This window comes from Prionailurus viverrinus, chromosome B3 (genome assembly GCF_022837055.1).
Source record: "Prionailurus viverrinus isolate Anna chromosome B3, UM_Priviv_1.0, whole genome shotgun sequence".
NCBI classification, from domain to species: Eukaryota; Metazoa; Chordata; class Mammalia; order Carnivora; family Felidae; genus Prionailurus; species Prionailurus viverrinus.
Genome location: NC_062566.1, coordinates 14,500,391 through 14,526,415, shown reverse-complemented (window position 1 = coordinate 14,526,415; position 26,025 = coordinate 14,500,391). Strand labels below are relative to the sequence as shown.

Here is a 26,025-nt window from a genome sequence, read left to right as displayed (position 1 = left end):
AGGTCTGTGCAAGAGGAAGAAGGATGGAAGAAAGACTTTTCTCCATTGACATTTAGATGTGCCCTAGGTTTTAACTCCTGTGTCTGCATTCCCTCCTAGAGAATGAATTTAAACAACTGTAATGGATCCAGGAATATCTCAAGGTTCTCTCAATTTGTCTCTGGATGAACCTGGTCTTGGGTTAAAAGTTCCAGGACTGCTCTTTCCTCCTCCCCAGAGGCCAAGAGGGCTTGTGGGCTTTATCAAACTATGGGTCCTGAGTGGCTGTGACCATTCTCTGCCTGTAAGACCAGACTTCTCACCTGTCTGTCCTATAGGCAGTGCTGGGGTCCCCGTGGAAAGCCTGCATATCCAGACTCAACTTTTTCTGATGAGTCCATGTGAACACATTGTCTAAATCTAATAGTCCTCCAAGAAATGGCAGCTGGTGACTTCCAGTGCTGGAAGAAGACCTGCCAGAAGTGAATGGCCCGGTGGGGCACAACACCAGAGACGGAGTCAGACGGACCCCGAAGGACAGGTGGAAAGTTGCACTGGGCTCCGCTGGAGAGGGCACCGGATCCTGCCCCCACCAGGTGGCCTGTGCAGTGTTTATGTGCCTCGTTGCCAAATAAACCTAAGAGATTTTGGAGCATTCGGCAAAGCAACTGCCTGCAGTGGACACCGATCTAGGTCAGCTAGCTGTTTTACAGGCATGAGACAGACAGGACTATTTGGACAGCTGTAAATCCTCTCTGAGTAAAAATCTTATTACCATAGATGAAAAAGCACTTTGGGAGAAAAAAATCCAACAGTGTCCTAAAATAATATGCTGAGGTTAGGCGGCTTAAGTGAGCTTTCAAAAGGACTTTTAGCAGCAGCATCAAAAGCACCGACGAAATCAACACCCATTCTGCTTGGATCTGCTCTCTTGGAAGAGGTTTCTGTATCTGGCTTCAAAAGTCAAGCCTGGAGCCTTGGAAAGAGACTTATGAATAATGATGGGGTGAAAGGGTTTCCTTACTATGGGATCAGCTCACATATTTCCCACGGAGTCTGGATTAGCTTTACAATGACGGTGGGTTTGATAATGACTTGTGGCCATGTTTGCATTCAGACCTGAAATCCAACCAAGGCCACTGGACAACTTTGTGTCACTGGCCGCTGGGTTTGGAGCTGAGGTCTGGCAGGGTGGGGAGTTTTGGCCACAAGCTGAGATGCTTCTCTCCACCAGGGTCACATGGCATTGGAGCCACAGAGCATGTGGGCTGGGAAAAGGCAAGGATGGGCACTGTGGCCAGAAATGCACCTTTTCCACGTGGTCCTCCCCCTTCCCCAGCCAGATCGTCCCCACGGGATGGTCTAGCAAGACCTGACCGACGTGACCTGAAGTCATGCACAGACATTCATTGCTACCTAGATCAGGGAGGCTGTCATTTAATGCTCAGCTCCCCTCCTTAAAAAATAAAGACTTATTAGGTGCCTTGAAATATTCATAATATTCATCCATTACTCCCATTTTCCAGATGAGGAAACTGAGGTTTGGAAGGAGCTTGGGACTTTCTCAAAGTCATAGAGCCAAACTTGCACTCAGATCCATGGCTTCCCATGTAAACACCTGGTGCCACTGCAGTGGGTAAGCAGCAAGTTCCCAGGATATAGACATAAGTAGGTGAGTCTTGACACGTGATTTGAAACTTCGTGGCTGGGGCAGGACTTTGGCTACGAGAAAAGTGGGTTGCTGTCGAGCTCTATTTCAGTAATGCATGGGATGGTCAGGCTGCCCTCTTTTAAATATTTATCCATCTGCGAGCACTGCATAATTAGCAAGAAAGTGATACAGGATGTGCCCTTTTAAAGAGGTTATTAAACCTCGTGGTTATGATCATTTTCATCCTGCCGTTAGTTTCGAAAACCAGGCCTCCAGTGACATGTTCCGCCCGCCCAGAGAGGCATCCCGGTTCCCAGAGCCCTCTCCACTGGGGCTCTTTGGTTTCTGACGGTCACCTTGTCCTATAGCACATGTGAGCTCCAGGGCCCGGAGGCTGAGACTGCTCTGGGTACTTTGCCTCTGCTTGCACTTTGCTGCCTTTCGCCCAGGGTTACAACCCCTCTTTTGTAGGGAAACCAGCCAAGTCAGACAGCCTCTGCCTGGGTCTCTCCTCTGGGGATCCTGGTGGCTCAAAAATTGGAGGGTCCTCTTGGCTGGAGGGTGCAAGCATAAGGCCTTCTGATCTGGGAACGCCTCCCTCCTGCCAAGGCCCTGAGCTTGGCATTATTTGCTGCAAAGAGCAACACACAGGGGTGTGTGTCCGCTCCCACTTTAGAAGCCCACAGAGACCTGATGGGACTGCCCTGTCCCTCGATGGCGCCTCAACAAAAGCCTCAGGAGGCAAGCAGCCTCCCTTCTGCTTCAGGAGAGACCGTGGAATCAAAAAGCACCAGAGCTGTAAGGGGCTGTGGTCAAAGGGGCTGCCTGGTCCAGCCTCCAGACGCGCAACGCAGGGTTCCCACACATCGGTAGGTTACCTGGGGCCCCTGTTCCGTTCTGACGTCGAAGGGGTCTCCGACGGGACGTTTCTTGGCGTATTCCACGCTCCGCCTGACGAACTCGGCGTACACCTGCTCCTCCACGAACACCCTCGAGGCGGCCGTGCAGCACTGACCTTGGTTGAAGAACACTCCCTGATGGGCGCACTCCACCGCCAAGTCCACTGGAGGGAGGGGAGCGGCGGGGGCAAGAGGAAGCGATTAAGTCGTTAGGGCCGGACTGGTGACAGCTGCAGCTCTAATTGCCGGCGCAAGAAAACAGGCCCCGGAATGGCTGCGTTTCAGAAATTAATTTTATTCTCGGCATTTCCCAACAGAGAGGATGGGAAAAGGGATTTTCTGGTGCACTGGGAGTGGGGGGTTAAGTGAGTTCTGGGACTGCTGGACTTCTTTACTATGCTAATGAACTCGGAGAGTTGTAGTAATCCTCCCCTCCACCCACCTCAGTTCACCTGCTCGCGGATCCCTCCCCTCCCCCTCTCGGGAGGACCCCCGTTCTATAGATTAACCTTCGGTAAGTCTGGATGTAGGCCAATTGGTGAGAGCTTAAAAAAAAAATTTTTTTTTTTTAATGTTTATTCATTTTTGAGAGCAAGAGAGAGAGCACGAGCAGGGGAGGGGAGGACAGAGAAACACAGAATCCGAAGCAGGCTCCAGGCTCTGAGCTGTCAGCACAGAGCGGTGGTGGGGCTGGAACCCAGGAATCCTGAGATCCTGACCTGAGCCAAAGTTGCTGCTTAACAGACTGAGCCACGGAGGCGCCCCCAATTGGTGACAGCCCACATTTTCCACGTTGTGCTTCCTTCACTTTTCAAGTCCTATTAAGCAAGCTTCTTTTGCTTATGAAGCCTTACTAAGCAGCATGAACTCCATGTAGAACTTATATGGGTTAAAAAAGAAAGCAGGGATCCTGCCTCATGGGGGCTGAATCTGAACTGGAGAGCAGGCACCGAGTTAAAACTAGAAGGGTGCTTAGTAAGTAAAACCTTTGGGGATGTGCTTCATGAAAAAGAAGTGCTCAGTGGGTTTCCCTTTAGGGCTCACAGGATGGCCTCTTGTGCCTGCTCCACTGTTAGCTGGTTTTTCCACATCCCCCACCCCTCCAATGCACACACTGCTGCTTAAGACATGCAGCTTTGCCATGAGCAGGTGATCCACAGACACCCAGTACTGCTCTGAGGCAGCTCTGAGGACTGCTGGCCTCCACTTTGAGAACGCAGCCATTGCTCTCCAGCAGGACAGTCTGTAGAAGTCTCTGGATCAGCAGACAGCACCGTAAGGTTCTGGCTTTCCCTGACCCTCTGTGCCAACTGCCCCTCCCGCATCCTGATAGGAGCCAGGGGTAATGGCTGCAAGTGGTGGGGAATGGGGGCATGTCACCATTGACACTATGTCTGGATGCCAGCGACGTCTGAATTTACTTTTGTGGACTGGTGCTGCCTGGATGAGAAGCAGGAAATGGCTACATAGGGTGTTTATGACCCTTGTAAAACCAAGCCTCAAACATGGAAGGGTTTTGTGTTTTAGCTGCAGTTTTTTTGTTGTTGTTGTTGTTTGTTTGTTTGTTTCACCGAGGGGGTAAGAAGATGAGCTGAGGTGCAGACGGGGCACCCAGATATGGTGGCACAAGAATGCAAAACAGGGGTCCTGGCTCTTCAGGATTGGAGTTGGGGAGCCCAAATGTGGCAATACCCAGAACTGTTTCATGTGGCTCCAGAAACCATCAGCAACACTAATGATGCTCCCGCAAGGGCTACCAATCCAGGTGAAAAACGAGCCCTGTCTTCATGCCCAGCTTCCCTCTCCTTCCTTGAAGCTTGTTTCCTCCCTCAGGCCACTCTCCCATTGAAAGCCAGCTTCAAGGAGAGGAAGTCATATCAGTCATTTACACCTTAGCAAGAAATTGGGCCAGGGTCATTTTTCTCACGGATATTTGTAGTTCCAACCTTATCTGAGCGTGGAATGGAAGGCTTTGTTTTCCGTGAGAGGAATTTCTGGCACCAGTGGGCAGGTGGGAGAGGCTACTCTTTAGGGTGCTTCAGGGTACTTGGGAAGTGACACCTTTGGGCGGCTGACCCTATCAGCAGGTGAATGAATGCCTGATGTGGCCCTTTCTTCCTCCTTCTGGACACAGCAGCCAAGAATAGCATCTATTTTCATATTGTGCATCCATGAAGCTCTAGCAAGACACAAACTGCCCTCAAGAAGCTGGGCAGGGTTGCTTTCTCGAGGTGGAGGGAGAGAGAGAGCACTCAGACCGGGGAAGTAATTCTAAGGGTCAGCTGCCACTGTCCTCTCATCTGTCAGGCCTGAGACAAAGAAGGAAGAAACATCTCAAGTCTGCGGAGAGCCTCGAAGCACTGTAAGAGATACTGACTGCGAGGGTAGAGTGATTAATGCCTGTGAGTGGGGAGCATCTGCCCTGCTCCTCCTTGTCTTGGCCCCCTCCCTGCACACAGGACTCTGGAGAAGAATCTGGACTTGCTCCCCATGGCCCCAGCTCTGCAGGGACAGGCGACGTAAACTTAATCTTCAAAGGCAGAAACAGGCAGCCTCTCCGCCACCACATGGGACATATTTTCCTCCAATGCAGCTTTCTATCAGCAATAAAGCTGGTGTTTTGATCTCCATCTGCCTACTTATGGCAGGACAGCCCAAGGTGGAAAAACAGCCTGTGCGTGTGTGTGTGTGTGTGTGTGTGTGTGTGTGTGTGTGTCTGTCTCAATTGGTCCTGAATTTGGGCAAGGAAACAGGGAGAGGTTTATGGATCCCGTAAAGCCCCAGCAATGCCCACAAGGGGAGAGACTCACGGTCGGCATCAGCACACACGATACAGGGGTTTTTGCCCCCAAGCTCCAGTGTCACCCTCTTCAGATTGCTCCGGGAGGCGGCTTCTTTAACCAACTTTCCAACCTTCAGGATAAAAAACAGACCAGATGAAACCTCAGATGGGGCCAGGCATGGCCTGAACATTCCAGCCTAGGAGGCAGTGAGCACAGCATGCCCAGGGCTCCCCTGCCTCTCTGCCCAGGTGCCCCGGGCCATGATAGTGTCTTCCCACTCCCTGCATCTCATGCATCAGATCTTGACATCACTGGAATCCTTGGTCCAAACTGTTCCACTTACAGGGGTGGAGTGGGAGCCTTTGGAAGGCCCAGCGGTTCACCCACAGCCACACAGCTGGCTAGGGGCACAGCCAGCTACCCGCTTGTCCCGGTGCCTGTCTGTCCTGGCAGCAGGCTGGTCCTGCTAGTCTGGCAAGGGGCCTGAGGGGACCAGCCCCCACCAGTAGGGGAGGTGGTTCCGTGTGGCTCTGTGGTATAATCTCAGGGAACCTCCAAATGTTGGGGTAATAGGGAAGCCGACCTTCAGGATGAGAAAGGGCCAATTCTCTGAAAACAGACTCGACTGAGGCTTCCCCGGGGGGAGGGAGAGAATGGGCGCGCTGTGCAGTAACAGAGGGACCACCTACCAACCTCCTTCATGTCCCTGATGGGTCTCTCTTATCAATCCACGTACTGCTAGAAGCCAGGCTGGGCCCGTCACACAGCTGGTGCCACACACTCAGAGCTGGGAAGACTCTCAGAGACCAATGTGCACACAGAGGCTTGGAACCAGGCAGCTAAGCTAGCAAGAGGCAGGGCTGGGCTCTTCTAGGGCTGAGGCCATTTCCCCAAAACTTGAGTGTGAGTGTGTTTTAAAAATTGTCCAGCTCACGGTTGCTGGACTGGAATGATGCTTGGAATAGTTCCAGAGTGACAGTGATTGTCCCCTGAGAGCAACCACAGCAAGACCAGTCTGCCATGGGCTGGCGATTCCTTGTGGGGTTGAGGGGTGCTCTCACAGGTGGACGGAACAGGGGCACTTAGGGTAAGAAGACGTGCTGAGCACCCCCCGGCTGTTACGACGCCATGCAGGGCCCCAATTCGGTTCTGACTAGGCTTCTCTAGCAGGTTCACCCCAGCCGGCAGAGGAGGGTGGTTATGGTACTGCCCTCTCAGGCTCCGAGCTGGACGAATCTTAGGGGGAGGAAGGAGACACTCACTGCACGGACAGCGTTTATTCTGTTTATTCTGTGTTCAGTGTTCTTTCTCAAGGACAAAATATTAAAAAATAATTCCACACGCATATGTGTGTCAGTTAAAAGGGGGGGAAGTTCTCATCTCCCCTCACCCTGTGGCCCAGGACCTGCCCAGAGGTGGCCACAATTGAGAATTTCTTGGGTACCCTTATGAACGATTTCTATTTCTCCACACCCATGCTTTTACCAGTGCGATCGTCCCGAAGATACTTTCCCACGTTTTTGTGCTTCAATCACAGAAGCGGGACAGTTTTCCTTATTGTAGGGTCTGCAACACGGCGTACAGAATGGGTACCGTATACCTGACAGTATACGGGGAATATTTCTGTAAGTAGTTGCTTTGAAATGGCATTTCTGGAGCACAAGTTTGACGCTTTCAAATTTGTGGTCAGTGCTGCAACATTGCCCTGCATCTTGGTACTGGGATGGGTGAGTGCCCATTTCCTGGTAACGTCAATGATATTGGATTCCAATTTTTACCAATCTGATGGACAAAAAAAGAATCTGAATTTCATTGGATTTTGCATGTCCGACAAAACCAGGAACTTAGGTCAAGCTTATTGGACATTCGGTGTTTCTCTTTTCTGAATTACCCATTGTCTTATCATTCAGTGTGCTTTCTGCCCACCCCTGGATTTTTAGGGATATTATGGATTTTAAGCCTCGGAGAGCTGCATGAATTATAACTGGTTTTCTCCCAGCTTGCTATTTATCCTTTCCCTTCAATTGTGATGTTGTTTGTCCTCTGGATGTTTTACATTTTTATTTTATCTTATCTACCAATCTTTTCTTCTAAGCCTTCTGAGTTCTATTAAACATTTATTTAGTTTGGAAACTGGACCAGTGACTTTATTTATTTACTTATTATTATGTTATTATTTTTACTGATTGTTCTGTATTAAATAACACGGTCATATTTAGAAGGATAATAAACCATAGTTCAGCTCCTCAAAGGAAAAGTTCCCAGGTCTCAGATCATGCAGTGACTGCTACTTTTGCCCACAGCCAGTGAGGAAGGTTACCTCTGTAGACCCCGTGAAGGCTAGCTTGCTGATCTGAGGGTGAGAAGACATGGCTGCTCCCACCGTGGGCCCAAATCCTGGCACGATGTTGACCACTCCTGGAGGGAATCCGACCTGGATGGAAATTGAGGTGGCATTCAGAGGAGGACAACGGACCAGCGTCTACCACAGACCATGCTTGGGCCAACAGGCCAACCGCTGTAGGATGCCCATGAGCCCAGCAGCACCCTCACTGGGAAGCCAGGGCCTGGGTCATACGTCCACCCCAGGGCCCAGCCCCACGCGGCCAGTGTGTGGGCTGGGCCAGGGTGAGGTGCACACCCTTCCTTCCAGGCAGCACTTAATAACCCAAAAGGGCCTCTGACCAAAACGGCGGTGAACCTCCACAGCCGAGCACCATTCTGTGCGTGTGCATGAGTGTGTCTGTGTGTATCTGTCTATGTGTGTGTTGGGAGAAGAGAGATACCTTGCTCACAAGCCCCAAGGCTCAGAGGCACCTGCAAAATATCCTCTATGACCTTCAGCTTTTCATTTTTTAAACCCGCCTCATCAATGTTCCAAATGGCAACAGTGTAATCACTCCCTCAAAGCTCTCAGGCCACACCCCGAACTGGCAGGTCCTCAAGGTGGGGACTGCCATCTCTTCCACATTCATGCCTCCTGCTTTGCACATCTGAGGCCTCTTTATTAACCAAGAATACCGCAAGTGAATGAGGTCGGTGGGGGGTGGGGGGGAGGATGCTATTTAACAAATGTTTAATTAACTTAATATTTAATGCTCTTAAAACACATTATTTTAAAAGGGAAGAATTCAGGACATGGTGCTTGAGTCTTAGTTGTCCTAGGGGCTGTGTTTTACCAGTTCTGTCAGTCTCATGAATATTATGTAATCATGTCCAACATCACCAGTCAAAGGAAAGTGGGAAACTGGTCAGTTCCTGGCCGCTGCTGCAGCCTTACTTCTAAGCGGTAAAGGTCACGCTTCCTGGTCGTATTCGCCCAGCTGAGAAGTGACATGAATGGATCTTTTCTCCCATCCCTCTTCCCTTCCTGTTTCTTTTTTAACCTCTTTGCAGCATACAAGCTGGGCACAGAAGGACTGAAGCATGTTGCCAGGTGTGTCTGGAAGGAGGTGTTTCTTTGGGCGGCTTATTTCCTGGAACGGTGGCTGTCCCGGGGGAGAGGACAGTCGTCGGAGAGCAAGAGCACTGGTGAGTGGGCCCGGCTCGGGGCAGCCGCTTCCGTGGGAGCCCGCAAGACCGTCCCTCCGGGAGAAAACCAGACCATTTCATACGCCACAAATGCAAGGACAAAAGAACCCCCAAATATTTGGCTCCCTCTCAAGTGCCCCTCCTACAAATTCTCTAGACACAACATTTGCTCCTCAACCATAGGTTTGAACCCATAATAAGAGTTAAGTATTCTCATTAGGATCAGTGGGAGGAATAGAGTTTCTTCTAGCTCAGTGACCGCAAGCAGGAGAAAGAATGTACAGTTGCCAAGTGAGACACAGAAGCCCTTCCCTCCCACTCAGCTGTGAGCAGGCTGGCACTGTCACCCGCAGCCCAGCTCGACGGGGCAGCATTATCTGGTGCCGGTGGCCTGGTGCCTGGGAGTGGGAATGTTATCAACAACGCACACTATTGTCTTTCTCTTCTGGATGCCTTACCTCCTTGATCAGAGAGCCCAGATAAAGGGCCGTGAGGGGGGTCTGCTCCGCCGGCTTCACAACTACGGTGTTCCCACAGCAGAGAGCCGGGGCCAGCTTCCACACCAGCATCAGCAGAGGGAAGTTCCACTACAACAGAACACAGAGGAACTGGTGGGAGGGCCTAGATCCACCCTGCTCCCCTGTCCTGGAGGCCCCGCGATGCCTCCCCGAAGGGTATTTGCTTCGCAGGGTCTAGATTTGGGGCATAAGAGGTAACACAGGACGGCAATGATCAGAATTTCATTCCTGGGGCACCTGGGTGGCTCAGTCGGTAAAGCGCCTGACTCTTGAGTTCGGCTCAGGTCAAGATCTCACAGTTCTTGAGATGAGCCCCACATTGGGCTCTGTGATGACAGTGCAGAACCTGCTTGGGATTCCCTTTCTCCTTCTCTCTCTGCCCCTCCCCAGTTCATACTCTCTCTCTCTCTCTCTCTCTCTCTCTCTCTCTCAAAGATAAATGAATAAACATTAAAATGAAAAAGAAACTCATTCCTGCCCGGTGCTTCCTAAACTGCATTCTGGGAGATGTTAATAGGTAGTCTTTGCAAAGAGGACTCTGCTGTATGTTTGTATTTCTGCTATATGTATATATTTCTTCCCCAGCTCTGTCTGGAATTCCTACCATAGACAACAAACATAAGATCTCAGTTCCCAAGGGTCGATACGCTTGGCTAAATGATGGTATTGTTTTGGGTTTACCCCCTAATGGTTGGGGTCCCCTCTTTCCTGGATCCCCACTTCTTAGCATGCAAATACCATCCTCTTTCCCATCTGACAAGCAAAGCCACACCTTCACTTGGCCTGTACTGCTTCCAGCAGCTCCCTTCCCTCTCCTCGAAGCTTCTTGGCAGAGCTGTGCCCACATGCCCAGGTCCCCTCCTGTAAGCCCCAGCAGTGGGGCTTCCACTGCACCCAAATCTCCCGACAGCACTGTTGGTGAGCAAATCTAACAGCTGTGTTTCTGTCTTGTTTAATTTCAAGGAAGGAGGTGACCCCATTGATCACAGGAATGATCAATGTCTGGGAATGTATTCCATTCCTGGGATGCCCTTGACCCTTGCTGCTCAGACTTCTCAGTGGGACCCCCTGATAGTCTTTGGGATTTGGCCCCAGGTCCTCTCCTGTCACTCTACAACCCCTCATTGGATGACCCCCCTCCCACCTTGATTGGTGGGAACACCTTTGTCCTGACCATTGCCCGTGGGTAGCTCCAACCCTCACCTCTCTCTTGAGCTCTAGACCCAAATACGCAAATGCCTGATGGGACCCACTGGCCCCTCTGCCTCACCTGCCCAGACTTACCTTCATCTTTCACTTCACTCCACCCAAACCTACTTCTCCCCCCGTCTTCCTCAAATCAACCAGCAACACGATCCACCCAATTCCAGCCAGGACTCACCCCCAACCTCTGATCAGCCACTGAACTCCACCAACTCTATGTCCTTAGGAGCTTTCAAATCCATGCTTCTTCTAGGTCCTCAAATATTTCCTGTCTTATCATTTTCTTGGCGGGGATACCCCCCTCAGCCTTTTAAGTGACCTGCAAGTTTCTCAGGGACAAGGGCTGGACCCTTTTCCTTCAGGTCTTCAGTACCTGGTACCCTGGTGCCATGCCTGGCACACAGTGGACTCTCGACCATTTGCTGAATGCACATATCTCCTTCGTCCCTGGGAGCACATTTCCAATCCTCTCCGTACACTGTCACTTGTCTGCCCAGCCTCCCACCCTGGTGTTGCAGTGGCCCGGGGCTTCCTCCAACAGATGGGCAGCATTACCACATTCCCTGGCTCCTGCCAGGCTCCCCACTGCACGGTGAATACAGTCCCAGGCCCTTGGCAGCCACAGCCCACTGGGTCTACACCACCTGATGTGTACACTTCCTCTTCCTCACTTTGTCCCCATCTAAGTGTGGCCTCACCAGCTGTCCTTGCCCTCCAAGTAGCCCAGACAACCCTACACCTTCACTCAGGCTATTCCTGCTGCTTAGAAAACCCACTTTCCTATTGAACCACTCTTTCTCATCCTTCAAGGCTGGCTTATGAAACCACTGCTCTAGGCTAAGCCTGCTATTCCTGAGCCCTCTGCTTGGAATCCATGGTGCCTTCTCTTGTGCTCCTGGGGTCAGCCCCTTGAGAACAGGAGCGGGATCTAATCTATCCTGATAACTCTAAAGCACTGAACTCCATGCCACAGAGCAAATGCTCAGTTAATGCTGATGTGATAAAATCAAAACACATCAGAAACAGGTTCCAAAGGCTACAGGGGAGTGGGGCGGGATCTACATGGATCTATCCAGAAAAGTCATCATACTTACCGGAGTGATGGCTCCACACACACCTATAGGTTCATGCCTGGTGAAACATACAACGTTGTCATCTGGAAGAGGTTACATGGATGAGAACACACTGGGATTAATCTAGGTTAAGGATTTTACGTAGCAAAACAACAAGAAACCCAGAAGCCCACAATGGGATCAGCTCCAAGTCTTGTCTAGTCTATAAAGAAGTGATTTTGAACTCAATTTTAAAAGCAAACTTCCTGGGGCGGTGCCTAGGTGGGGTTCAGTCAGTTAAGCATCCAACTTTGGCTCAGGTCATGATCTCACAGTTCATGAGTTCAAGCCCCAAATCAGGCTCTGTGCTTATAGCACAGAGCCTGCTTTGGATCCACTGCTCCACCGCCCTTCCCCCACTCATGCTCTCTTTCTCTAAAATATAAGTAAACATTTTTTTTTTTTTAAGTAAAATTCCTTGGGGTGCCTGGGTGGCTCAGCCGGTTAAGCTCCGACTTTGGCCCAGGTCATGATCTCACGGTTCGTGAGTTTGAGCCCCGAGTCGGGCTCTGTGCTGACAGCTCAGAGCCTGGAGCCTGCTTCCAATTCTGTGTCTCCTTCCCACTAGCTCGCACGAGCGTGTGGTCTCTCTCTCTCTCTCTCTCAAAAATAAATGAACATTAAAAAAAGAATTAAAAAAGAAAAAACTCCTTAAGAGAAGAAATCAGCACAGCACTATTTCCTTTGGGGACAGGGAAGGCGCCTTGAAGGGGAAACCAGGGGTGCTATGAAGAGGCTACCTAGAGTGACGAGAAGACAGGGCCCCCAGAAGGCCCAGATGAGGCTAGGAGTCTTGTGCTGGCTCACCTGTGGGGATGGTCCGTCCCTGTATTTTGTCAGCCCACCCTGCAAAGTATCTGAGGGTTTTCACACAGCCCTCTAGGTCGATGAAAAAGGCATGAAGGAATGGCTTCCCTGTGTCCATTGTTTCCAGGGTCTGCAACATGAAGACAGCATCTATTTTAGACATAGTTTCCCTTTTGGCTGTCGGGCTGTTAAAGACAGGGGACAGGGGAGGAGAGCACAGCCCTAGAACACTGTGTGTGCAATGTTCTGTGTGTCCCTTCAGAAAGCAAGACACACATTTCCCATAAGACCTATCTCAGACGGTCGAGGATTTCTTTCCCTTCAAAACACCTCGATCTGGGGGGGCTGGCCAGAGCATGGGCAGGTGTCCCCGTGAAGGACAGTGGATAGAAGTCTGATCTGGAGCCTCACTGGGAAGGAGGACACGGTAGCATTTGGTCTTCTGTCTGGAGCACAGTTGTCTCGCTCTGTGACCTGGCCACACGTTGTGCATTTCCCGGGAAGCTCCTGGAAGGTTAGGCTTTTCCTCTGACAAAAGGGGGGATGCGGTTCTTCTTTCTTGGCTAGGCTGACCCTAGTGGCTGTGGAAAGAGTGACAGAGCCCCAAAGGGTAGTGCCACCAGCCAAAGGCGCAGTCCTCCCCAACTGGGCTGCCCAAGCCGGATGCGCCGTCGGTCGGAAGGGAGCAGGCTCGCCCTTGGCAGTGAGGGAGGTGATTACCCAGGGCGAGTGCGCAGCCACTCAATGGTCCGGATTCTTTTCTATTTCCAGCCGGGGTTTAAGAGAACCTCTTTGTCCCTTGGACAAGCGGCCCCAGTTGAGTCCAGCGCTGAGACCGCCTGTCATCCATTCATCCATCTCTGCAGGAAGTGGCCACCCTGACACATAGCCTGGGGCTGGATTCTCATTTTAGCGTCGATGCAGTGAGAGGGTGACTTACTAGGGAAGAGAGGCCCCCTCCACGTGCACCTGTGTGTGCCTCATCTCTGAGCTTGACACCTGTGTTCCCACGTTGAGGTGCCGACACCACGGCTAATGGAGCCAGGTGACACCCAAGGTCACCTAGTGGGTCAGTGGCACTGAATTCAGGGCATCAAACTTCTAGCCGGCATAGTGACCACTCCTGAGGTCATTTGCATCTGGGAAGATTGGAGAATGGCCACACAGGGTGCTCGGGGCAGCTCTGTCAGAACTGGGGTTCCAAGCATTTCTAAACAGGAGCAACCGCTTCCCTTGCTGAGCTGCGAGCCCCTGAATCCCTCTCTGCCTCAGTTGCCTCATCTGTAAAATGAGAATAATCATAATAATAATAACAATAATACTAATAACTACTACTAATAGTAGTACTTGTCTCATGGGGCTAGTGGGGGGGGCTACAGCAGGGCCCGCCCACAGGAAGTGCCATGTTAACTGTTGCCGGTGACAGCTGTATGATCATGATCATCTTCCTTTCGGGAGGCTTCGTTTTGGGCAATCCTTACTTGGGGACACTGAAGAGAGAGGACTGTGAGTTGCTGAAGATGACAGGGCTGGTCTGGGTCTGGGGTGTGTCCCACCCCCAGCGGATGCTGTTCAGGGACCAAGTGAGGCCAACGTAAGATCCAGTGTGCCGTCCCTTACGCTCCTATCAATTCCATGTTGAAACTTTTATCTTCCCACAGGAGACCCAAGCATTGCAAATAACGTCCCAAAGTCCAGGACGGGCCTACTCCTGACGGCATCTGCATATCTGTCGATGGAATGAGGGAATCATTCTTGGCCTTTTTCTGGGATGGGACAAGGAGGAGAAAGGCAGAAGACTATGGCGTACCATGGTAGGGAAGTCCTGCCTCCAGTCCTGGCTTACCTCCTCTGGCTGGATAACCTTGCACAGGCTACCTAACCTCTCTGGGCCTCAGTATCTTCATCTCTGAAACGGGATAATGAATGTGCAGGCCAAGTGCCCAACACAGGCCTGGTACATGGTGAGGATTCAGCAAGCATCGGCTAGCTGTCACTATTAACTTGGGCCACTTTGCTTCCCAGAGGGATGACATGAATTTGCCAGGTTGGTTTTATGGAATCTGTCCAAGCAAAACCAGGGTCATAATAGGTTTAGACATGAAATTCTTTTGAAACGTTAAAAAAAAGAAAAAGAAAAAGAAAAAGAATCGCAGATGAGTGTAAGGGGTTGAACCTGAGATATCAAGTGTTAGCTACTGATTGGGACTTGTAAACAGTTATTGTGGCTGGACCAGGAGTGAACCGCAGCCGCTCTTGCGTTTACTTCCTCTAACATTTTAAGAGAAAAATATGCCTTCAGAAAAACGAATGCATCGTAACCTTCAGATACTAAAGAATGAGGCAAAGTGCGAAGGAACCTGTCCCTTCACTCAAGTCAGTATTCCAAGGCTTAAAATGAGGAGGCCCAGAAATGGGGCTTGGGTTGAAAAGAGAGTCAACAGGGAGGGCCCCGATTTGGGGCGCTTCCAGAGAGAGCACCCACAGAGCCAGAGTCTCGGCCCCAGGTGCCTCAGGAAGGGGGAGAAAGCTGGGGCTGCCGGATCGCCCACATCTGTTTCTAAACATTGAACACAGAAGTAAATACGTAGCTCTGTCAAAACCACTGAGCCGGCAAGAGAACATGATGGAAAGAAGCACTACGCTGCATGAAAATGCAAGAAAACTATATCAAGGTGGAGGGTGAGGGTATTTTCCTATGATGTGGTCCTGGTTTGAAAAACATATTTCCCACTAATTCTCTTGTTCCTTTCACGATGTGGCAAAGAGCCGGATCTTGTTTCTCGTGCACAGCCAGGTCCCGACAGCACAGGCAACTCGCTCCGTCTATCACGACCCAGTCCTGCTGGGCCCGTGGGGCGGGCTGCCGGCGAAGGTGGTTCTATGGCCACTGCTCCTTAAGACGATACTGACAGTTGAGGACAGGGTGGGGAGGGGTGCCCAGGGCACATCCTCTCCCGCCTGCTATTAGTCCCCACGGACATTGCAGACTGATGAGCTCATGCTGGGTGAAAACAGAAATGTTTTTGAAAAAGCCAGTCTGGCAGCTTGAGAGTTGAGGCTGGCTTTCGTTGCAGGAAGAAACCAGAGGCTCCTCGGACAGAAACGCTGACCTTGAGAGGGAGCCACCCCTCACCCAGATTTGGGGCACACATGCCGGGCAAGGGCCGACTGGGGAGGAAGGAAGGAAGGAAGGAAGGAGAGCTCAGGTCTCTGTGCAGACACACCCTCTGGGCATTGCACCTAAGAGCAGGACCTGAGATGCAGGGTTCTTGAGCCCTCCACCCCCAAAACACACATCCAGGGACAAAAACAATCTCAGTGTCCTGGATGACGCTGTTCTCCATGACGGTAGATATTCTATGGCTCGTTCCAGACACCCGATCAAGAAAGGAAAGAACCATTTTTCCAAATCAGAGGCTGAAAAGGAGATTTTTCTCCCCTACCAACTGGGCCTCAAGGTTTGGAGCAAGTTTTAAACAGGAGTCAAAGCCATAGGAGGGCAGCATGTGGAGGGTGCAGAGGACCTCAAGGCAGGAGATGGCCCTGAAATTTCCTCTGCTCACTCATTGCAAGACTAAAGGAAGGTCTTAGGACCCCTGTGAATAATGCATTTACAACCTATAATTGTCTTCACAGTCTGGTCTGATTGGAGCAGCCCTACCTCATGGGGTGGGCGGAATTCATGTACCCATTTTGCAGCAGCAGCAGAACTAAGATTACTAGAAATTACTGGCCAGGAGGGTATAGAGCTGGGTGTGCAGCATTATTTATGAGGAATGCTGTTACCAATAATACCTGTCATCTAGTTAGTGATTACTGCATGCCAGGACCTCTGCTAAGGATTTTAAATGGAGCAATCTCACAACATTTAAATACAATTCTTACTGATATCTTCCACAAAGAAATATATGCTCAGAGAAGTAAAGCAACTTGTCCAAAGCCACGCAGCTAGCAAGTGGCAGAGGTGGGATCTGAATTGATTTTTAAGTCATGGGGAACAGTTTTTTCTATGTTGAATGGCAACATTTATCTTAATAAATAATTCAAAAAATATATACACCAGCACATTAAATCTGTAATGTCATGGGTATTGTCACTTAGGAGGAAGTTAAACTTAACTTTGAAAGAGATCTCATGTGAAAAAAAAGTTAATGTCATAAACATACAGGTGCAGGGCCAGGATATGGCCTAGCTCATCTGGCTGGCTGTGACTATGAGTCTGGGAACCGCCAACGCAGCTGAACTGCATTCAGGCAACTTCTTGGTCCCGAATGTGAACTTCAGGGGGCAACAGTCTGACTTCAAAACCAAACAGGTGATGGCGGAGGGCGTGGACACGTGCCTACTGCCAGAGAGCCATACCTCAAAGGGCCTAACACATCCACTTCCACACAAAACCAGTGCCCTGGGTCTCCCCCACACTCCGTGGGGGACAGGCCCCCTCTGTGAGGCCAGCCAGTCGTCCCACACCTGCCCGCCGACGCGCGCGTACTCACAGCCAAGACGGTGCGGTCCCTCTCCACAAGGTCAGCCAACTGATTCAGCAGCCGGCCACGGCCCAGCGCATCCAGGCGGCGCCACGGGGAGCCCCTCTGGAAGGCGGCTTGTGCGGCCTCCACTGCCTTGTCCACGTCGGGCTGAAAACCAGAGTGAGTGTATCATCTTTTGCTGTGACTGCATTTTGGGAGAACTCAGCTGTCCGTTCCGGAGAACAGCAGAGACCTGCCTCCATCACACAAGCAGAGGAAGGGGGTTGGTGGCAATCGGAAAATGGCAGCTACGTTTCAAATCTCTGGACCTGTTCGGGGCTTCAGTGTGACTTTCTGCTTCTTTACATCTTAGGTCTTTTTCAAGATTCCCACAATGGCCAAGCATGAACCATCCTTCTGATTATAAAAGCGTTTTAAAATAGTTTCTAAAACTACCGACCTTAATTATTTTTCTTGGTGACCCAAGTAGGAAAAGATTTTTCCACTTGCTAGCTCAGTCTGGACACACACTCCTGCAGTTATTCAATTAGGTGGGGAAATGTCTGTCTTTTTATTTTAGCTTGGCATTGTATTCAAGCTGAGGACTCTGGTCCCATAGTGAGAATGGGGCAGGAGTGCTTCTTGGGAACTGATCACATCGGAAAAGTCCACAGACGGGGAGGATCTGGAACTTTTCTCTCCCTTCAGCCTCACCTACCCCCCTGGGGGCAGAAGTATTGCACCATTTTATAGACAAGGAACTGGATTTTCTGTGCACCCATAGAATTATAATCAAAACTTCTTCGTAAAAGAAAGGAGGTGAGAATTATTTAGAGTTGTTTAAGGCCACCCATTCTTATTTCAGGAAAATGAGTTCAAGGCTCTGATTGCTGATGGGCAAAAGCTCATCCCCCAGGCCCCTCAGAGCCTCATTTCCCTAGGAAGGTGATGCCAGATGCAATCAAGAGGGGGACACCACCAAGATTCTCTGTCTCCAAAGCATGCTTGGAGGCCACTGAAAACTTGGGCAAAGGAGATATTATGACTTTGAATTCCTTGTTCCAGGCTCTGGGAGCCAGAGCCTCTCCAGGCACAGGGGACAGGACAGCCTCTGATTCCACGGGCTCAGAGCACTCACCCAGACCAAGAGAAAAGCCAGAGCCTGAGGCAGGGATCTCATTCTCCTCCTTGATTCCTGTGTAATGATGCACCTGGGAATCACCCACTGGGAATCCTGCTCTGTGCCCCCACACCCCAGCCACCCCATGTACTGACATCATATAAAGACGAGATTCCCGATGCTATTATCTTTGTAAATACAGCTTAGCCTGAAGCACTACACATAGAAGGGTCTGTATTTCCTGCCTGGCACAGAACTATTACTGGTGGGATCAAATTCAAGCCTATTTTACACATGTCTTTCACCCTGTCCACATTCGACATTACCCATACGCTTATAAGAACATCAGATGATTACTCTAGTGGTGGAGGAGAGGTTTCAATTTCCCTTCCCTCCTTAGGAAAGCTTTACCTTCAACATTTCTTCTAATGGCACATATATTTAAAAGATACTTTCCGGCTTTGAAACGTATCAAGGACACATCCAGAAGACATAGATATATATGCATAATTATATAGTTTTACGGTTATATAGTTGTTTTAAATAGTTATAAAGACTATAGCTTTACATGATCATTTCAGGTTCTGGCAGAAGAGAAATCTGGCCACTGAGTCTTTTTCCCTTCAAGTCTTTTTTTTTTTTTTAAGTGTCTCCTGCCAGAATGCTGCATTTGGGTGAAACACACCAGCCGGAAATGCTTTCTGGAAAGATTCTTTAATGTCTCCAGGTTCAAATAATTGATAAAAACCTTTCCTTTATCCCTGTGCTGAGGAAAGCTGAGGTCATCCTTATAGATGGGGAAACATCTATCAAAGGAGAGTGACTGTTTGCAGTGGATTGTCCCTAATTGATCCCATTCTGGGCCATGTGTCTGGGAAGCAGCTAACTTAGGTCGTACCCGGAGGACAGGCCCGTTCTTTCTTACAACTGAGCCAAACTGCCTCCTTATCCTTTAATTATCGGCAATTTAATTACTTGGGGGATGGGGGGGTAGGTGGAGCACTCACCTTATCTCCTTCTTCTACTTCACATATTTTTTCTAGAGTTGAAGGATTATATGTGGCAAACTTTTTTCCACTCTTGGATTCGTGCCATTCATTGTTGATGAATATCTAACCAGGAAAGGAAGTTGTAATGCATTAGGGTTAAATCAAAATCATATCATTCCAACATGCTGAGGACCTTAGGTAATGTCTTGTCCTTTCCCCACCCCCCTGCCACCTACCCACCCGCCCACCCCTTTATAGATGAGACCTGGAGGGGAGGTGGAGTCCCACGCCCACCCCGGAGCACCCTCAGAATTAGAATCCAAGTCTCCTAACTTCTAATGCATTCTCAGAGAATTACTTTTTGTCATAATGAAACTAAAGTCATTTAGAATTTTTCTAAAATGTTGTCTCTCTCTTTTTAAAAAGGATTAATATGGATTCATGGAAGAATGGCTAGCGGGTATAGGTTAAATCCAACACCCTCATAGAGTTTGGGCGAAGACTAAATAGGTTTGGACCTATAAGTGCCAAGGAATCACCTACCCCCGAAGGGTAGGTCGGCAGTGAGCACTCCCTTCTGCCTCCTTCTTGCGGAAACCCCCAGCCAGATTGCCAAGGAATTGGCTTTCTACAAGGATCTTACCATAATCCCTAATCTTTGTTAAACGTACATTGGCACTCCTCCCCCATTCTCTTTAAAATGTCTATGTTCATGTTGGGCTTGATAAAAGCCAGTGTTGGAATACAAAGATAAATATCTGGGTTAGGAAATGGTCTGGTTATATGAAAAGATGTAGCAAATAGTCATTTATATCTAGAACCAAGGAATTAACCCACAGAAATCATTTAGCTCGGGGCCTCAATTACCTAGAACATAACCGAGAAGAAGGATGTTAAAAATAAAAAGACATCATGAGCACACGAAAAGGAATTCACAAAGTTCCCACGCTGAAATGTATGTACTATTTACTCTTACTTTACTCTAGCTGCTAACTACCTTAAAAAAGCACCACATTAAAAGAGAGGGCTTTGGGAAAGGAATGAGGAACAGAGGTGACAGCTAACATACAAAACACGTTCTGACAGCGTGGAGGCCCCCGTAACCCAGAGAGGACAGATGATCTGCTGCTGTACCAGCTTGGGACAGCCTTGTCATCACAGCCCATCATGGCGTCACAAAGACCCCAGTCACAGACGTGGTAAGACACCTTAGAAGCATTTCCATCAATAATTTCTAGGTACAAAGCTAGCTTATCAAAGTCCGTTTCTACATCTATATGCGTATCTTTTGCTTCCCTTTCATTAATTTTCAAAGAATTGTGTCACTCCAAGGGCTATTTTCAATTGCTGTGAATTTTATTCATTAGGTACACTTGACTCCCCAGTGATGATAGGCAAGCAGAGCGACATCTCATCCAGCTTGTGCATGGCTTGATTACGGTCTCTGTCCTGGACTCTGCTGTAAAAATTCCAAAGCTCACTGAGAAGGAAGCGCGCTCTGCGAAGCTGCTGGGGGAAGACCATTTTGGTAACTCTCTCTGAAAGCGGGGAAGTCTCATCATGGCGGGGACAAAGCACAGAAGGCCAACTCTTGCCGGGGCAGGTGGGCAGAGAGGCACCTTGTCCCCCATGTGGAATCCAGGGCTGGGGGCATCCCTTGCCTGTAGGACGTGCCTGTCTGACTTCTGGAAGCTCAGCTTCTTCAACATGAGGCCAGGCCCCCAGGGAAGCACGTGGAATAAGCCAGGCTACAATTACAGGTTTATTCTTCCAGCTGAAACCAAATCCAAGCGTTCACTTTTGCCATCCAGCGAGCAATCACTCGGTAACAGCGAGAAATTAATAAGTGGGGAAGAGGGGTTCAGTTAGCGCAGGGACGAAAGCAGAGCCAGAGCGGGGCGGGGGGGGGGCATTTGTCGGAAGATGAAATTTCGTGGGTTAGCAAATAGAGACTGTTAGTGAAAACTGCTGATTCTGGGTCCTTCCTGGTATCAATTCCAAGGGGGAGGGAAATGAGAAGACGGTAGAAGAGAATATAAATAAGGAAGATGGAGACAGATTGCAACGATCAGATGTCTGTTATACTTCATCTCCAAGCATGTGCCTCCAAAAAAAAAAAAAATTACTTGGTCGGTCATGACATTGGTCTGTAGTCCCTCCTAACCAGCAACTTAAAAAACAACAACAACAACAACAACAACAACAACAACATTCAGACTCCTCAACTTTGACCATATTTTCCCATCACAATGTTGCCAATTTAGCAAGATTTTTTTTTCTTCCTGCTACACTAGTAAAGTAATCTTGGAAGTGGTTTCTAACTGTTGATTTTCTCTCCACGAAAACAAAACAAAAACACAAATAAAGAAGGGGTCAGTAAGTGTGGCTTACCAATTATGCTGCCTGTATTGTCTTGAGCCCCAAATAAGGAGAAAGTCTCCAGAAAAAAAAAAATGTTCTCTTCCACTTGTGAATTGGTATCAAATAAACCTCACAGAGGTATGAAATTGTTACACCAAGCTGTAGGCGAACTCGAAATTTCCTGAAGAAGAAAGGCGTGTTCTCCGAACTGAGCTGGAAAACCACAGCTGCTCTGAGGAGACCTGGGTCCCGGGTGGAGAAGACGGGGGTCGTGCAAGGGAGGTGTGCTGGCGCCATTTACAGTAACTTCCATTGGACTTCGGCTAAACTCAGAGGAGTATGTTTTCAGAAAAGGAGAGTTGAGGGCAGTTTATTTTTCACAAAAGAGATCATAAAAATGGGAATTTTAGTGAACCAGAAACTCTTAAGGAGAATCTCTGTTACCGGAAGAAATTTTATAAGGGAAGAAAAGGTCCCCCTGAAGTGAAAGAGCTTGGTATCCTCTGAATCTGGGAGGGGGTGCCCAAGGGGATCCTTCCCCCACACCAGGGTCACATAGCAGAGCCCAGTGTTAAAACGGGAGAACAAATGAGGAAGTTCCGACAAGGTCGTCCTTCTGGAAACTGGCCTTACCCTAGGAAATGGCACCCCCAAGGCTGGGGCTCAGACCCGCCATTTCTTCCATTAGCAAGAAGTACCATGAGTCAGGTTTGAAAAATAACCGGCCTTTACTGGCTCACACACTGCACCCCTCCCCACCGCCTGCCCCGGGCCTCGATGGATTCTGCAATTCTGTGTCTCCTGCTTCTTTCCTAGGCCCCTTCTGCTGTCTCTCCAGCCAGAGGCTCCCTCAGCATTGCTCTCCAGGGTTGCTGTCTCTCAGCCACCACCACACAGGCTGCCTGGGCCCTGCAGGTGCTAGCAGTAGGCCTCTGTGGTGGTGGGTCTGCAAAGACAAAACAGGCAGAGGCCTTACCCTCCACAGGGAAGGAGAGTACAGTGGCCTGACATCAGGCCACAGCAGCCATCATCACCCGGGAGCCCCTAAGTCTCCAGGTTCTTTGGAGCCTCCCCCTCCCCATCTCTTCTCAGCCTTAATCACATACCCTGCTCTGTTCCACTAAGAAAAAGGGGCTGCCCAGCAAGACAACAGACTGGCCGCTCTGTGAATCTTCTAAGATCCTTCTCTATATACACTTGTAAAGGGCCATAAAGAATCGCAGAGAAAGAAACATTCCATGTGGCTTCCTTGTTCTGATAGGACTCAAAAAGGCAGAAAGAAAAAGGACAATAACATAGGTGATTTCTGGGTTCTGCCTCCTTTAAAAAAAGCCCAAAACTTACGAAACAAAAATAAAACCAAACGTCACCACCACCAACAGGCAAGCAAGCACCAGCAGTGTTAACGATCTACAAAGACGTAGGTACTATTCTTATGTTCCCAGAGCGTGTGGTGGAATTTTTCGCTCCAAAGCTGATACTACTTACGGAAACTACATTAAAAATAATCTCCAGCGTTTATGGTGAAGTGTCTCCACTGATTACAGAGCCCTCTGAAAACAGTTAATTTAAATGTCATGTGATCTGAGGCAGAGCCGACATTAAGTGCCAAGAGACCCAAATCTGAAGGCCACACATAGTGGCCTACAACTTTCTCCGCTTGATTAAAACTATTTGAGAGGCATAATTGCTACTTTTGAAAGTAAAATTGTTGGGGGAATTTTCTAAGTGCTGTGTCAGCTGGAGTTGGGGGCTAGGGATAAGATGCAAATTAAAAAATAAAAAGGAGGGAAGCTGGGGAAAGAGATGCCAACGGAGGCTCTCGGCCTGCGACCCTGCAGCGCTCCCCGTGTCCACGGCCTCCAAACAGCCTCTCCGTGTCCTCCCACGGGACGCGCTCCCGGCAGCCCTCCGCGGCCGGCTCTCCAGGCCTCGCCATCTTCCTTTCTGCCCTAGGCAGGTGATCTCACCGCCCTGCAGACGCCCGGCCTCCCAGCCCGGCGCAAACCAGCAGAGACTCCACGGGGTGCGGCGGGGCCTTGCCACCAGCGCGGCTTCCCAGGCCCAGTTCGGAGACCTTCGGGAACACATTCTCCGTCTGTCAGCACCAGTGCTTCTGGGCTCCAAGGCAGTTTCACCAGGGCTCACCTTCCTACTTCCCCTCGCTCTGCTGGTAAGCCAGGTAGGCGAGGCTCGGAAGGTACGACGTCTCTCCAGTTGGCTCCCGATGACATGGTTTTGGAGTCTCCAAGTGGCGGGTTCCCAGTGCAGCGCGAGCTCCGTGACCAACTCTCGGTGTTCTCAGGCACCCTCTGACCCTCCCAAAGCGTGGCCCGTTCGTCCCCGGAAACCTTGTCGCAGGGTCTGCGGGAGACGGGCCGGCCCGAGGGGCCGCGGCCCGCACCTCCACTCGCCTTCAAAGCGGGCCCTGCAAGGGCACGTCGGGGCCGCGCCGGTGGCAGCCTGGAGCCGCACGGGCGCTGCGCAGCCTCCCTCGCCAGGCTCGGTGGCTTAAAGCGCTGAGCCCCGCCGCCCGAGGGCCCGTCTGGGACGGCAGATCGCGGAGTCGCCTTCGGGATGCGCGGTGGACGCGCTCGCTCCCGGGAGGTCCTGCGCCGGACGCCGCTTGGAGAGGGCCCGACCCAAGCGGAGAGGCTCCGGTCGCGGGAACGCTGGGCGAACTCGACTGAAGGCGCGCCGCCCGCAGCGCCCAGCACCCTCGGAGCGGAGCGGCGGGGCTCCCGGCCTGCTGGCTCCGCATCCCCGCCACCCGGGCCGGACAGCCCAGCTCAGAGCCAGGCGACCGTCGGGTGGGATGGGCGCCCACCTTACCTTGGTAAACTTGACCTCCAGGCTGCGGACGGGGCGCGGCAGGGCAGGCGGCTTCCTGTCCGGCTGCCCGTTCTCCACGGTCCCGTTGGTGGTGGCCATGGCTCTTCTGCGCTCCCTGGCCCGAGGCGCCCGAGTCTGCGGCGCTGGCTCCGGCCTGGATGGTGCGCAGCTTGCTCGCGGGGTGACAGCTCCGCGCCGCTTTATGGAGCGACCCACGCCTCCCGCCCAAGGGGGCCGTCTAATTGGCTGCAGGACCGGAGGAAGGGAGGGCGGGCGGGAGGGGAGGGGGCCGGCCCGCCTCACCCCACCCCGCCCGCCGCCCCTGCGGGAGCCCGGCCACCCCCCGCCCGGCCACCGCGCCGCGCGCGCTCCCCCGCCCCGGAGGCTGCCCTTGGAGGAGCTCCCCCGAAGAGCCACCGGGCCCCGGAAGTGCCAGAGCTCCCGCAGCGGGCCAGGGTAGGGAGCGGGGGCGCCAGGGCCACAGCGCCCGGCCCTTTCCCCGAGTCGGGCGAGCTCTCTCCGCCGCACCTGCCGCCCCCTGCCCTCCGCCGCTCCGCGCACTCGGCTGACTTCGGTCGGCGCGCCGCGCTCCGGGAATGCGCGTCCCCCCCGCCTCGGGGCCTGAGCCGCGTCCGGGGTCGGGGCGCCCCACGGGGCCGCCCCGCTTCGCTGCCCACGTGCCTGGGCCTGGAGTCCGGTCGCCAGGTCCCCGCTCTCAGGACAGACGCCCGCCGCGCCCCACTCGGCCCCTTGCTGGGACAGCCTCCTGGGCCCTGCTGGCCCAGATGGCCAGGACTTTCCCCGCGGCCCTGGGGCTTCACAGGCCGAGGGCCAGAAGGCAAGAAAATCGTTTAGCCCTTCCTCTGGCGAGCTGGGCCTCTGTCCTTAACAGGCGCGGACCGCCCTGCAGCAGGGGCCCTGGACTTTTCGGATGCATAAATTATACCTCAATTTAAAAGAATGAAGTAACAAAGAGAGAAATCACATCAGATCTTTGCAGCTTTGTGTTTTAAGAGTTGGGCGGTTGTCTGGTAGGTTGCTCCTGATTTCCCAGGGAAGCCGAGGCATATTCGTCTCCCCTTGGTTTGCCCGTTGGGAAAAGCTCCACCAACCCCAGGGACTTGCCCCGGGCCCCATCTGAGACATGGAAGTGGCTTCTCATGCTTGTCATACCTCGGGTTTCTGGAACAATGATGTGGGGCATGAACTCAGCAACAAAAGCAGTGGTTTAATCTCCAGTTAGGCTCAGCCCCTCAGTCCATTTCCTTCTGTGAGTAATCTCAACGGGGAGACCGGAAATGGCGGCACTCCTTGGTGTCTTGATGTCCTGATGCTCTGTTGGTTTGGCGGGTCTCAGCATCCCTCTCCCTTTCCTCACTGCAGTGTTACTGTGTGTCCTTCTGAATAGTGGAGTAAACAAACTTTTAAGCTTTTACAAACTGATCATCAGAACACCTGCCCTCTGGGGGTGAAAGGGTCCAATGCTGTTATGGGTTAGAACACACAGGTGATGCAGGGGAAAGGGATAATGGGTCCCCTCTGTGGGTTAGGGCCAACCCACATCAGTGAGTCTGTCTTCAATGCCAGGCTCATGAACACTGAGGCGTCGGGGAGCAATGCTCCTCCCAGTCCCTGGGCTCCCTGCCCTGCCTGACTGGCCCCATGGCCCCCATTCAGCTCTTGGACAACTGTGGGTGGATGTCTCATGTCAGGGCCCCTGGCTGGATGCTGAGCCCAGGAAGGCCTGCAGGGTCCTGGCAGCACATTC

General features: G+C 51.3%; 1 protein-coding gene across 1 annotated transcript in view; it reads right to left on the bottom strand.

The window, feature by feature from the left end:
- Positions 1-24,465, bottom strand: part of ALDH1A3 (aldehyde dehydrogenase 1 family member A3) — a 39,243-nt gene extending 14,778 nt beyond the window's left edge. The window contains exons 1-9 of the mRNA XM_047863092.1: positions 24,258-24,465; positions 19,083-19,187; positions 16,983-17,123; positions 12,484-12,613; positions 11,659-11,720; positions 9,302-9,430; positions 7,633-7,746; positions 5,340-5,442; positions 2,509-2,693 (exon numbers count right to left, since the gene is read on the bottom strand). Of these exons, the coding sequence (XP_047719048.1) occupies positions 2,509-2,693; positions 5,340-5,442; positions 7,633-7,746; positions 9,302-9,430; positions 11,659-11,720; positions 12,484-12,613; positions 16,983-17,123; positions 19,083-19,187; positions 24,258-24,356 (1,068 nt within the window). The 5' untranslated portion in view covers positions 24,357-24,465. The remainder of the gene's footprint in view (positions 1-2,508; positions 2,694-5,339; positions 5,443-7,632; positions 7,747-9,301; positions 9,431-11,658; positions 11,721-12,483; positions 12,614-16,982; positions 17,124-19,082; positions 19,188-24,257) is intronic.
- Between the last annotated feature and the right edge of the window lie 1,560 nt (positions 24,466-26,025).